Below are 14803 nucleotides of genomic sequence, written 5' to 3'. Positions count from 1 at the left end.
GATTTGACCCCCTTGCTGCTCAACCCCCACACAGACACACACACGTACTGCTTTTTGGGGTGTCAGAAAGTAGATGCTAGTGTGTGAATCCTTTGACCTTGCTTTTTTGAAACTCATGCACAGATAGTTTTCTAATGTATACGGCCTGCAAAGAAGCATAGGAATGTGTATATTGACCTAATTTTCTTACACTATACAATAAATACAACAACAGTGTAGAACAAACATATTCCTGTAAAGCACAGCTGAATATTATAAATTAGTTTCTTTTCATTCTGGGTCCTTGCTTCCTCCTTTAAATCCTTGATCCTTCTCTGTGCTTCAGCTGACTGCCTCAGAGGCAGTGCCTAAGAAGTCATGGGACTGTGGGCTTGGATGCCGCCCTTGGGTCTGGATGAAGTGTCTGGAGCCGCAACCACTGCAGCATTGTAAATCCAAGTCCAAAGCACGGCTGCCTGCAGTGCAGCACGTTAACCAGAGCAACTGCCGGCTAAAAAGCACCACAGCCCAGCCCCTTGTCCCAGTCAGCTGTGAGTAATAGTCTGTTTAGTCATCAGGAATCACACGGTTGGGGTCATGAGGCGTGGCCTGGGGTCCCACGTCACTTGGCCTTTTCCTAGGGTTGAACATCAGTGTGACTGCCTTAGCACATGGGGGCTGCTGAGACTCATTTCAGAAAACCTGAAGTGTTCCATACTCTTAAAGACCAGGCTGCTGGGGTTGGGATGTCGCAGCGCAGCAGCTGCTCAGTCTGATAGACTTGATAACAAAGTCTCAGGCAGGCTGCTGAATTCTGCAAATAAAGAGACGCATCAGTGTATGTGCTTCTACAGAGCAAGGTTTGCTTTTTTTCTCTCCAGTAGTACAATTTTTCATGGACAACTACTTTCTTTTCAGTTCATGATTTTTGGACACATAATATTCTTATTTATCTCGTTCATGCTACAAGTACCATTTGAGCATGGCACGAAAACTGTTAGCACTGTTTAATTCATAATGAAGTCCAAAACACTGAAAAATCTAAAAGTCCTTTAACAAATACTGCTGTGAAAGAAATATAAAAAGAAAGAAATCTAACTAGTATTACCCATAAAAATATAGAAAAAGTTTGTGAAAGATCTTAAACAAACACACAACCAATATAAATGTCTTCCCTTTGGTCAGTTGGGGATCAACTGTCCTGGCTGTGTCCCCTCCCAACTCCTTGTGCACCCGGCAGAGCAAGAGAAGTTGAAAAAGTCCTTGACTAGTGTAAGCACCACTTAGCAAAAACTAAGACATCTCCACATTATTAACACTGTTTTCAGCACAAATCCAAAACACAGCTCCGTGTAGTAGCCCAAACAGTAGCTGCTGCTGCTGCTACTACTACTACTACTACTACTACTACAGGTTGCCCAGAGAGGTTGTGGAGGCCCAATCCCTAGAAACATTCAAGGTCAGGTTGGATGCGGCTCTGAGCAACCTGATCTAGTTAGAGATGTCCCTGCTCAGTGCAGGGCGGTTGGAGTAGATGACCTCTAAAGGTCCCTTCCCACCCAAACCATTCTAAGATTCTATACTATGAAGAAAATTAACTCTATCCCAGCTGAAACCAGGACAATCATGTATCATTTTTATCAACATATATCAGTTCAGCCATAAACTACTGCTTTATGCACATGCATTCATTGTATTTACGTTGCTGTTTTCTAACAGATTATTTATTTTAGCGGTAGACATCTTGGACAGTTTGCTGACTGAAAAACTAAAATACACATACATGCACACAGATACCCATCCCCCTCCTATATATATGTACATGTAGCCATGTATCTTATAAAATTAATTTTTTTTTCTGAACAAAAATATATAGCAACTTGTACTGGATCTACTGGGAGAAAACACAGCTGCTCTGACAGTCTGCTAAAGGAGGAGACTAATTCCAGAGGTACAGATCCACAGTGATGAATGCCCAGCTTGGCAGCTCTCCCCAGCTGATCCATTGTGCTGCGCATAACCTGAAACGGCAGCTTCCCAAATCGTCAGGTTGCAGATCATTCAGGGTAAGATAGCGACGTAATCACTGTCATCAATATCTGTAAAGAAATCAGTAAAAAGAAAGATGCTGTCATTACAAATGGCTCCCCTGGAAGTCCATGGTAAGCAGGATGGCCTGTGGGTGTGTTGCAAGGCAAGTATCAATAACTCAATTTGGTTTCTTGGTATTCTGCTGTTGCAGGGCCAATGTTTAGTCCCTGTGTCCTACGGTCTGGGTCCTCCAGGGGACTGTATGGGGGCAAGGCCTGCATTGTCTTTTCTGAGCCAGCAAGCTCTGTTATTAAACAGTCATATCCACATGAGACCCCTCCTTCCTGAGGAACGGCCAAATGGTGGAAATCATCCATTCTTAGTAAATCAGATCAATAGCTGAGATAGCCATGGCTATAGCATAACACACCCTTTCTTCTCTAAATAAATACCCAACAGAAAAGCTCTCCTCCCTACTAAGGGTGGAAAGCCTGAAAAAAAACTTTCTTAGACCTTGTCAGATTTATTATGTTTTTTGAGAAGATAGCAGAAAAGCAGAATTTGAATGCTTAGGACTCCAACTCCCCTATGGAAACCTACTGTCTCTTCAAGCAGCCACCCTCAGACAAGCTGTTACTGGGCTAGAAAACAAAGGTCAAAACTGTCCAACAAGTAGTATCATGACCCCAGTCCCATGAGTTATTCCACTGGTCGCACTTGAGCACTTGGTCCTGCACGTGCCACAAAGGCAGCTGCTGGTTCAACATGAGGGGCTGGGCCAGAAAAATATGGTGCTTGCTTTAGGAAGCACTGTGGTGTTTTACATGGTACCTGCATTTCAGAGAGATATCCATCATGACATCAACCTGAACTCCACATGTGAGCATGTAACAAAGCAGTCTGAGGGGGAAGTTTGGACTGCTGTATATGTGAAATTTAAATTAAAATTGAACAGCAACAATTCCAGACTGATGTGATTATTTCTAAAAGCTTCCATTTTTATGACAACCACAAACATTTTGAAAGTGAAAGGACAGGTTTTGTTTTCGTCCCTATGAGTCGAGACCAAGACTGTGCACCTTTTAGAAAAGTCGATCTTGCAGGACGAGACAATAAAATATATGTTACAACTGATTTTTCCTACAAATATATCCATGCTGCTGCAGTATTTTACATCTCCCTGGAGCAGCAATGGCAAGATACCATAAAAACCTTTTTTAGAGCAATTGTGACATATCTGCTTTAGTGATACAAGTAATAATGTAATGTTGGGGACACTGAAAATGTCTCTTTGCTACTGGTTCTCTCAACAAAGTTGTTGCTGCACTGGCCCCTAAAAATGAAACTTAGTGCATGAAGTGGTGGGGAGAGAGAGCTCACCCCTTCCTATCCTGTCTGCTTGACACAGGGAGCTGTTGCATTGTTGTTGTGTGCAAAAAAACAGCATCTGTCATACAGACAGGAGATAGGACTGCAGCACAGAGAGGGTGGCCCACGTGACTGCATTTTAGCTAGGGTTACTCATAAGATATAAATCACGCAGAAGATTGGATACTCCAAGAATTTTTCCCTTTACGATATCTGTTCTTAATGAAAAGATTTCCCTTGCTCTTTACACTTAGTCTTCTAGTCAGAGGACTGAGAAGAGTTTCATGGTTATTTTGCAGCCTGTGACCTCATGGATACTGCAGCTGAGCATCGTAACACAGTAATATGAAAAGAGGCTTTCAAAAGTGTGTGAGGGATGCTGGCGAGTTACCAACAGTATCTCTATTCAATATCCAACCAAGGACATAAAGATGACGAGACTATAAAACGTAGTTTACCACTTTGTGAAAACCTCCATCTTCATTGTATCCATTTGCATAATAGTTCTGTCAGGTGGAAGTGTATCCTTATACCTGGGACTTGAGAGCATAAGTTAGCAGAAGATCAACCAGAGACTGAACTCTGGTTCCAGAGCTGTGATCCTGAGCAGAAGGCTATATGCTTCTTATTTTCGCCATACTAACTTTAAAAATCCATTGTTTTAATCACGACAAACAATAAGCTGACTGGCTTTTTTTTTTCCCCTAGCATCTCAAAAATAACTGAGTTAGATTTTGATCTAAAAATAGCTTTCAACCCGGCCAACAAAGATAAAGGACAGCCTCAACTCCTAGTGAAGTGCAAGGGCCTGGCCGCTTGGCAGAACCACATTGAGTAAAACTGGTCCTCAGCCTTCCCTAGCCTAGAAGCACCAACACCCATGAAGGAGTGAGCTGTGGGCAACATCATGCTTCGCTTTCTGTATCTCTTGCAATTTGAACTTGTTAATTTGTAGTGGATGAGGGTATGTAACCTGTGAGCTGGGAATAACTGTTTTCTGGTCAACCTAAGAGAGAAGGAAGGATGCTGAACTTCTGCCCATGCAAGCTGGTCTCAGAAAACATATAGCAACTGTTCGCCACAGACCTGTCAATGCAGTCATCTTAAAAAAAAAAAACAACAAAAAAACCACAAAGATAGAGCTAAATTTCTCACCATTATAAATGTCATCCTTTCCTGACATGAACCTCTGGGTTCTTCGCGAATTCTCTTGTTTCTTCACTGGGTAGCGGAGGTTTGTTATTAGTCCTTGATTTGGCTTTTCATAAGTGTATATTAGGTCCTTTAATGTTCTGAAGGTCCTCTCTGGAACGCCTTCAGAAGTCTGCAAGGAAAGGAAAATAACCTGTTTGGCAACATGATTACAGCACTAAGCGTAACCCCTCTCACCATATTTTTTTTTTGAAAAAAGAACATCAGTTTAAAATATTGGCTCAGATGTGCACTGCAGCAATCCACTACAGCAGAGTGTCAAACAGTGACAGCATTACAGACTTCTCTCTGGTGTTAGAACACAAGTTTAGGGGCAACATATTTAGTTCTCACTTAAACTGTTGGATTTAAACAACTGTGTGGCAAGCAGAAGCCAAACATTTTACAACATATCAGCATCATCAAGCAAAGGACATCTGCAGAGGCAGTGGATGTGTCTGAGGATCCATATGAAAGTCCCTGGCACCAGCTTTCCCTTTTAGGCAGGATTTTATTATTTATCTTAGATTGCGACTTGCACTGGGGACTCCTGAGGGCAAGCATGGGGAATGGCACTCCTGAGTGGGGGAAGAGCTTTCTCACAAACTGCTTTTTAACATGCAGGTTCATACAGCTGGACTGAACTGCTTCCATGGCACACCCCCCAGTGATCAGTACAGAGTCTTTGCAATGACGGTGACTTCAGGACAGTGACAGACAGTAAGCACATTAATCAGCTCTAATCACAGCAAGGGTTCTACTACCACTCATTAAAAGTGAATTGGGCTTTGGTTTCGCTTCATTTGCTATCTAACAAAAATGCATATTTTTATTTTCTTTGTTTTTCTGCATCCTTTATCTTCCCTTCAGTCCTGTATAGACTGGGTGCCACTGCCTCTGTGTACTGGGTCTGGCTGGGATGGAGTTAACTTTCTTTGTAGCAGCCAGTGTAGTGCTGTATTTTGAATTTGTGACTAAAGCAGTGTTGATAACGGATCTGTGTTTTGGCTGTTGCTGAACAGTGCCTGCACAGCCTTGAGATTATCGCTTTTTCCTGCTCTGGTTCCCCGTGAGTAGGCTGGGTGTGCACAAGATGCTGGGAGGGAACATGGACAGGAAAGCAGACCTGAACTGACCAAAGGGATATCCCATGCCATAGGACATTGTGCTCAGGAATAGAAGCTGAGGAAAGTGGGGACACTCATGGTTGTGGCATTTGTATTCCCAAGTAACCATTACGTGTGCTGAGGCCCTGCTTTCAGGAGATGGCTAAACATCTGCCTCCTGATGGAAAGTAGTAGTGACTAAACTCCTCCTTTGCTTTGCATGCATGCACAACTTTGCTTCACCTATTAAACTGTCTTTTATCTTGATCCAGGGGTTTCCTCATTTTTGCTCTCATGTTCTCTTCTTCCCACCCTGTCCCACTAAGGCAGGGAGGGAGCAAGCAGCTGTGAGCTGTGTGGGTGCTTAGCTGCTGGCTGGGGTCAACCTACTGCAGTCTAGAAAGTTTGTGGATTAATCTGGCCCTTAAAAAAACCCAAACAATTTCCCCTCCACCATCAATATATTATTTCAGTATATTATTGTAGTAAGCCAAACAATCTGACTTAAAAATTTGAAGAACAGAAATCTTCTTTCACATTCTTGGCAAAACCTTGTGAGGAAAATTGGGTTTGAAGATAATAAAAGTGTTGAGTTATTATCTGCTGATAGGCATGGCAGGAAAACCCAGAATAGTAGCTATAGTCCAAAACAGATTGTTTTTTGTCAACAAACCATTCAGTTCTTCGTAGGAAATTGTGCCTTTTGTACTCAGTTTAAACCACTAATAAGCAAGAAATTACCAGCATATGAGAGCTTGGTGTGTCCTTTATGGAGTGAGTTCCTCATTCCATTTAATTGCTACTTAATTGCCAGCAGTCCTGTTGGCTGTCCTACTACAAGCAGAGGAGTCAGCCAGCTTTTTGAGTGTCCTCTCACCTTGCCTAGGTGTTTGATCAATACAGTCTGCTCTTAAGCTTAATTCAAGCAATGGGCAACATTATCTGGGGTCACCACTTCAGGTGCCCCAGAATCACACAAAATTATAGATAGGTCTCTTTAAATCATGAAATCGTAGAATCATTAAGGTTGGAAAAGACCTTAAGATCATCAAGTCCAACCATCAACCCACCACTACCATGTCTCCTAAACCATGCCCAGAAGTGCCACGTCTACACATCTTCTAAATACCTCCAGGGACGGTGACTCCACCACCTCTCTGGGCAGCCTGTTCCAGTGCCTGACCACTCTTTCAGTAGAGAAATTTTTCCTAATATCCAATCTAAACCTCCCCTGATGCAGCTTGAAGCCAATTCCTCTCATTCTATCGCTGGTGACCTGAGAGAAGAGACCAACCCCCACCTCGCTACAACCTCCTTTCAGGTAGTTGTAGAGAGCGATAAGGTCTCCCCTCAGCCTCCTTTTCTCCAGGCTAAACAACCCCAGTTCCCTCAACCTCTCCTCATAAGACCTGCTCTCCAGACCCTTCACCAGCTTCGTTGCCCTTCTTTGGACACGCTCCAGCACCTCAGTGTCCTCCTTGCACTGAGGGGCCCAAAACTGAACACAGTACTCAAGATGCGGCCTCACCAGTGCCGAGTACAGGGGCACAATCACTTCTCTGCTCCTGCTGGCCACACTATTCCTGATACAATCCAGGATGCTGTTGGCCTTCTTGGCCACCTGAACACACCGCTGGCTCGTGTCCAGGCAGCTGTCAGCCAGCACTCCCTGGTCCTTCTCTGCCAGGCAGCTCTCCAGCCACTCCTCCCCAAGCCTGTAGCGCTGCATGGGGTTGTTGTGACCCAAGTGCAGGACCCGGCACTTGGCCCTGTTAAACTTCATACAATTGGCCTCAGCCCATCAATCCAGCCTGTCCAGGTCCCTTTCCAGAGCCTTCCTACCCTCAAGCAGATTGACATTCCTGCCCAACTTGGTGTCATCTGCAAACTTAATAAAGGTCATTCCAGTGTTCAAAACCCCTACAAGATGCTGGTTGCAATGGCAGAACTTTAAAATTTAAAAAAAAAAGCTAATTAGGAACAGGAGTAAGTAATGAAAGTGACAGATTTTTCTTCAGTGCTACGAAAAAGAAATGGCCAAATCAGAAAGCAGCTTGTCAACAAATAACAGATCCACTTAAGTTATGAGGGATTTCTACAAAGATATCTACTTCTGAGCTCATATGTAATAATAAGTATAACATTAAAAAGTCAAGAATTGAGAGAAAAGCAAAATTGGAAATACTTTCTAGGTAATGTGCTCATCTATATATATTTTTTTTAATCAGGACAGTGGACTTTAGTGCAGTCTTTTCAGATGAAATGAGAGTTACTCACCTGTATTTTAAAATATCCTTGGCGTTCCCTGAAGATACGGTAAGTGTAGATGAGTTCGTCAAAGCTGTGAAAAACATTCTCATATAGGTTATGCTTTTCGTAAACTGTCAGACCACTGCAACTTGCTTAGACTGCTATAGCTGATCTTGACACCCAGGTTTTGGTTTTGTTTATTTGCTTGTATCTTAAAGTAAACTGCAATACAGTGAAATACTGCAAACAAAGAAACAAATCTAAAAGAACGCCTGATGCTAAATAATATCAATTATGTATAAATAAATATGCATTTCTATTTGATTCATATATTGGAGCCTTCAAAATACTTGAGTTTCTCTAAGTTATATGTTTAATCTTCTTTTAGTCAAAATGAGTCATCCATGTTGTTTTCTTAAGCCTCAGAAACCCAAATATTACTTTATCATACCTTGCTAATACAGGTCTAAAACCCTATGTAGATCAGTTTGATTTTGGACTAAATTTATGGTGCTCTTTTTCACTCTACAGAATTAGGCCAGGTACAGTAAATGTAGCTAAGAATGCTCTATTCAATCTGGAGTAAGCGCACCTTGCTTAGCATAGATCTTGACAAAGCATGTCCACCTAGCTTACCTCCACATCACCTAATTGCCTGAGCTTTCCACCAGCTTCTTAGGTGTATTTCCTATGCTGAGTTTTGTACTGCTACAGCTCCAATAAAATAGATCTGGTAAGTCAAAGCAATGAAAATTCTTTAAGTTTATACATCCAGAAAAGGCTGGATATCACTGAGAATTTGTATTACTTGTTGTGAGGCAGTAAAACACAAAATAGAACCTGTAACTCCACTGCAGGTGCCATGTAAGAGAAGAGCCCTTGCTTCCATAGGATGCCTGAGTCCTTGCTCCCCGCCAGCAAAATTGCTTCATGGCACTAGAAACCACTTAGCGCAAATGTCAATGTGTGAATAAGCTGCAGGCAAAGGGCTGGCATAGGCATCATTGAGAATTGCAGTATCTCCATCAGCAGTGAAGAGAAGAGGAGCCGCGGCCTGGTTGACTCAGACTTTCCACTGGGTTGGACTAATCATCAGACAACCTTTTCACAATGAAAAGACAGTGCTAACATGTACTCCTCCTTCAAAAATGGAGCTATAAGGAAGACCTAAATAGCTACAAAGACAAAAGTGGGGTGCCCATCTTTTCCTGAAGTCATACTCTAGAGGAAAATGGGCTGGCTTCCAACTAATTACTACACCCATAAGAGAAGCAGTCACCTTTCAAAAGGCTGACCTACAGGTGAGAACAAGGATGTGAGATTCACTTGGGATATGACACAAGACTGCAATGCTGTATTGAAGCAAGCACATTGGCATGCAGTGATGCTCTGAAAGATTGTCTTTGCGAATGTCTTCTGTCATATTGGTAGAAGTTGGGTACTAGGCTACTTCAGCATCGAATATGTTTGATTTGACTGGAGTATAGGCAGAGATGCATGTGATACTGGACATATAATCAAAAGCATGTCAGCCTTGAGAAAAGGAGGCTCAGAGGGGATCTCATCACCATGTACCAGTACTTAAAGGGTAGTTACAAAGAAGATGGAGACTCCCTTTTTACACGGAGTCACATGGAGAGGACAAGGGGGAATGGGCACATATTGCTCTTGGGGAGATTCCGATTGGACACCAGAGGGAAATTTTTCACAGTGAGGACCGTCAACCATTGGAATAATCTCCCCAGGGAAGTGGTTGGCTCAGCCACGTTGGACACCTTCAAAAGTCGTCTGGACAGGGTGCTGGGCCATCTTGTCTAGGCTGTGCTCTTCCTAGAAAGACTGGACTAGATGATCCCTGAGGTCCCTTCCAACCTGGGATTCTGTGATTCTGTAATTCTGTGATTCTGTGATTCTGTGATATTAGGGACTTAACAGTGGGCTGAGTCTCTGAGCCCCACTGCTGAAAGTGGACACTGTGGTGGAAGGAAGAGACATTTTTAGCAAACCACGAGCCTGAAAATATCTGTGAACAGGAGGTAGTATTAAAGACGGAAGAGGTTGTGCAGTAAAATTGAATGAGACAGTGATAGAAAAGCAAAACAGAAGGGAGCCTAGAGTTTCCAAAATGAGAGAACGTTTCATGTCTTGAAGTATAAGATTCCTCTAACGAGCGATTTCAAAGAACTTATGAACTAAACTTAACACAGGCCTTTTATATAAGAGTAATTTGATTCCACAGACATCCCATCCTCTCATTTATCTTCTTATCCTCCTCACATGTGATACTTCCCTAAACTTCATTTTGCAGTTGTATCACAAGAAGGCTGTTGAATTCTTGAAGAGATGTTAGTAGAAAATGGCCTCCCATCACCAGCTCCCAGAAAATGACCGCGCAAGTCCTACTTTTAAGAAGATTTGCATTTCCCAGGGTTTAAATTATTATTATTATTGTTAATAATATGCAGGTGTGTGAACACTCAGGCTACCGATGTCTTTGGATATATTTTGCAAATGGAAATAAAAGCTTTATGAAATACCACAATGGCAGCTATTCAGCTGATAAAGTGGAGATCATGACCACAATCAAAAAAGGCAGTAAAGTTGCAAAGACACATAATTGACAAATAACGGGGGGTGGGGGAGGGGAAGCAGTATTTGAAAACAAGGTCTTTTAACTGATACACATGTTCATCAGAAGGATTCCAGCTCTAGCTACCTGAATTGAGCTGTCATGAAAGGCAGAATCTTAGGGTGAAAACCTAGCTCAGGAGACTTGAGCATAAACGAATAGTTACTCTGGAAATAAAATACTTTGTTCTATAAAAAAAGTTACTAGGGACTGCAGTCAGGATAAGACTTCCAGTTAGAATAGATTTACTTTGATTCAAAGAGTTGCATCACAGGGATGCATCTTCTGTTTTTTACCTCCTTGAGATACCCATGGAAATTCACATGTCCCTGGCTTAAGAGTATTTTATAAATGTGGGTGTCCATTCTTTAAACGTAGACATAAAAGTGAGAAAAAAAACCACTGAAAATGATCATTTTTGAACTTGTTCTTTACCTATCATCCAAATTTTGAAAGGTTACTCCCTGGATATTATTTGGCTACTGTAATTTTTACTGAATAAACATGAAACTACCATTAAAATGGAAACTTCTCTTTCCACATTAACTACTAAATTCCACATTAACTACTACCAACAGCTGCATATGGTACAAATTAATAAAGTACCTGGTCTGGGCAAAGGGGAGATCGAGTGGCGGAAAAGCAGGGTGAGAGGAGCTTTTTTTGGTAGAGTGACATGTTAAGCCATAAGGAGAACAGTAGCAAGAGCAGTAGGCCTGGACTGAGGCACTGTCAGAGACCTGGGACAGCTTTGGATGAAAGCGGCAGTGTGCTGTGGAGGAAAATGTGTCAGCAGAGCTGTGCACTGTGCCCAGAGATGCTTTTGAACAATCCCATCATTCTGACTCCCAGATCCTCCATGGGAGCGCCCTCTCCCCACCCCTCAGTTAGTAGAGGACAAAAAAAGTTGTTTTCTGTAGCAGTATCTCTTGCCCATGGATCAGCTAATTTGAAAGGTGTACGTCAGTTCGTGCATCAACCATGTTAGGTGCTAAGCAACGCTTTAAGATGCAATTCTAATCCAAAAATTGTCTTGAAATGGAACTGAGAGTTTCAGTGTTGATTATCTCCAGTTTTAGGACAGCTTTCCTCTGCGTAGTCAACCACTGACAGATAGTCCAGTCTCTGAGGCAATTCTGCGCCAATACTCTATTACCATGCATGCCATTTGCTATCCGAAGACAAACCTTGCTTTCTCCTCTGCAAACCATCATCTATTACACCATTGCTGCAGCGTAACTATTAAATTTGTTAATGCACAAGTTACTAAACACTGAAGCTTTTAACAGTTTTTAAGATAAAACCCAAGTTATCACAAAATAGATCTGCTTTGCCCTTAATAAAAAAAAAGGGAAGCAACTGTGTTAGCGTGGCATCAAACTTAACCTTTACATCAGCTCACACATGCCCACATGTACTCTGTCGATGTGCCCTCTGTTATTTACACCAGTCATTCAAACTCACTGCACACGCCAAAGCAGCCCTTCACTTTTGCATCTACCTCTACTGCATGAGATCTCCACAACCATCTTCCTGTGTCAGGGACTAATACTGTAATTCTTCCTCTGTGCCAGAATCTCTATTTGTCCCGTCTGACAGGGTATGCAGGCCCTTTCCCTCCCACGCTATCTGCCCTCCCCATACCCCTTATGTTGTCTCCTTCCACACCACACTGAAGACAGGTTCCCACAGCTCCCTCCCTGAGGGCTCTGTTGTCCCCAACTTGCCATTTCTGTTCTCCTTACTCTGTCATTTCATAGACCCACTTTCTTCTGCCCACCAACCCCATAGTACTCTATTTCCCTCTCTCTTTTTCTCCTTCTCCTTTGATTCATTTAAAAAGAAATGCATTTTTGATTATTGATAAAAACATTTTCTGATTTTTTAAATTAATTAGATGTAGTATTAAAAAATTTTCACGTCACACTCAAACACATCCTCAAGGAGAGTGTAAAACCTCATAGGGTCAAACAAAGAAAGACTCAGACTTACTAATTTATAAATTTGAATGCATTAGGAACAGATCAGTTATCTTCTTAGAAGGGAAATGAAAGTGCTATTTCCTACAGGAAAATAAAATAATAAAATTTTAATTGTAGTAATTAAAGTTAAGGATTAGAAGTAGCAATTTTCTATGCCCATCTTGTTCAAGCGCCCCTACATGAATTCGGTCATTATAGCTTCCTGTCTGAGCTTATGTACTTAGATAAAATTCCTTTGAAGCACAAAGCTAGGCTTTCATCAGATAGAAAGCCTATAAAGAAGGAACTGTTTTGTAACCTACCATGTGACTTTTCAGTGTCTCAACAGTGCTAAAATGCTATTTACTCATCATTACAGAGGCAGTAACTTTGAGTAAGATTCCTACCATATTTTCGCAGGCTCAGCTATTTTCTCTGGGCTCCCCTTATTGTCTGCAGAGAGAGTCTGGCATCAGCAGACTACAGTTCATCTGTCCTCTCTTGTATAAAATGTCTTCTGCAAATGCCACCCTTTCACCACTCACTATGAAGATAGCCTAAGGCAAACAGCATTACTTGAATACCTATACACACCCCCTTGGAGTCTGTTAATATTAAGGAAGAAATACTAATGTTAGAGAAGATAAATGCTTGTCTTGTATCTATTTGGAAACTCATAAAAAATTTAGTATTAGAGCACTTACAAAACACAGAGACACAAGGCTCCTTCCACGCTTTCACTCTCTCGTATTAAATAGCTACCATTCCTTTTGTTCTTGCTCAGCAGTTCTTCACAGGTTCTTCTTGTTATCTTTCCATGAAAAAATGGGAACTCCATGGATGAAAGAAAACAAGGTCTCTCGCCTTTCAAGCCAATTCCAGAAAAGGTCAGAAGCCTGGCATTAAAGGAAGACTTATTCCAAATGTAGCTGCCTGCAGACAACTGAAATTGGAGGTGCTAAGTACATACACGAGTTCATCTGTGTTGTTATCACTGACCTGTCTGTGGTGAAGTTGGCTGTCAGCCTGTGCTTACAGCTCATGAATGCAGTGAAAGCAGGAAATGGGAAATGGTTTGTCTACACTGGTCACACTCTACAGAAGGGAAGAGTCTTTTGTCACATATTAGCAAACATTTGAGTTGTACATCACAATTCGAAGTTATGCAACAGTTGTTGACACCTAAGTATAGTTGTATTTTTAAGTTAACTTTTATGTTTAAAGTTGCTCAAAGCCAAGCAAATAGCGTTCTTGCTCATAGTTTTGAAAAATGCTGCTTGGTTTGATTCCTTTCCTTGCCAGACTTCCCTTCTAACACAGTTGTTTGGTGGTTGTTGTGTTTTGGTTGTTTTTTCTTTTTTTCTTTTTTTCTTTTCCTTTTCCTTTTCCTTTTCCTTTTCCTTTTCCTTTTCCTTTTCCTTTTCCTTTTCCTTTTCCTTTTCCTTTTTCTTTTTCTCTTTTTCTTTTTCTTTTTCTTTTTCTTTTTCTTTTTCTTTTTCTTTTTCTTTTTCTTTTTCTTTTTGATTTTTACTGGATTTTTCAAGTTTCAGTGAAAGTGGGTCAGCAATATTTGAGAATGAGATTTTTCAACACAGACCATTCTCCCCCCTGTCCCCTTCTTAATTTTAAAGTATAGCTATTCTATCAAGAAATTCTGCTGTCTCTGTGCCATGATTTAGGAAACAGGGCAGGAAGGAGAAGGGGGTTTGTCAGTCAGTGCCTTTTGCCACCTCTGGGAAGCTGCTGTCAATTCAACAAGGACAGGGTACACCCATATGCAGAACTGCTGCTCCCCGATGGATGAAATTCCACAGGAGATGCTCTACCAGCCATTTTGTGCTTTCCCTGCTTGAAGCCCAGAACCAGGGGAAGAGCACAGAGGCCTGGAGAAGCAGAACGTAAGAACCAGGCTGGGCAGTGTTTGTGAAGGAGAGCAAATTGAGGGAGGACCTAAAGATGCAGGGGAAGCAGTGATTCAGATGGTGAGAATGGCAGGAGAGACAGAGTCCTCAAGAGCGGGGAGAAGGAGGTGTGTCCCCTGCAATAAATAAAGTCCACTCAAGGTCAAAATGGAGTCCAGATACAAGAGTGTTGGCACTGGCAAGGGTCTTCCTGATTTCAAAACATGCTGTTTGCACGTTCACCTCCCAGCTCTGACATGAGGGCCAACCCTTTCTGAACTATGAAGTCCTCATGATGTGTCATGATTTCCCAGTTGCCAAGCCATGCCAGTGACCCTTCGCCCCAAGGCAGTGAGCCCCTGCAATTTCAGTTCAAGACAGTAACAT

General features: G+C 42.0%; 1 protein-coding gene across 1 annotated transcript; it reads right to left on the bottom strand.

The window, feature by feature from the left end:
* Positions 1-823: 823 nt before the first annotated feature.
* On the bottom strand, positions 824-13564 carry SH2D1B (SH2 domain containing 1B). The gene is made up of 4 exons (XM_075081961.1): positions 13220-13564; positions 7953-8016; positions 4534-4702; positions 824-2078 (listed from the first exon to the last, which is right to left on the bottom strand). The coding sequence occupies exons 1-4, from the start codon at positions 13351-13353 to the stop codon at positions 2041-2043; spliced, it is 405 nt and encodes a 134-aa protein (XP_074938062.1). The 5' UTR covers positions 13354-13564; the 3' UTR covers positions 824-2040.
* Between the last annotated feature and the right edge of the window lie 1239 nt (positions 13565-14803).

This window comes from Phalacrocorax aristotelis, chromosome 1 (assembly GCF_949628215.1).
Source record: "Phalacrocorax aristotelis chromosome 1, bGulAri2.1, whole genome shotgun sequence".
NCBI lineage: Eukaryota > Metazoa > Chordata > Aves > Suliformes > Phalacrocoracidae > Phalacrocorax > Phalacrocorax aristotelis.
Note: the sequence above shows the minus strand (reverse complement) of the source record. Positions and strands in the feature narration are given on the sequence as shown.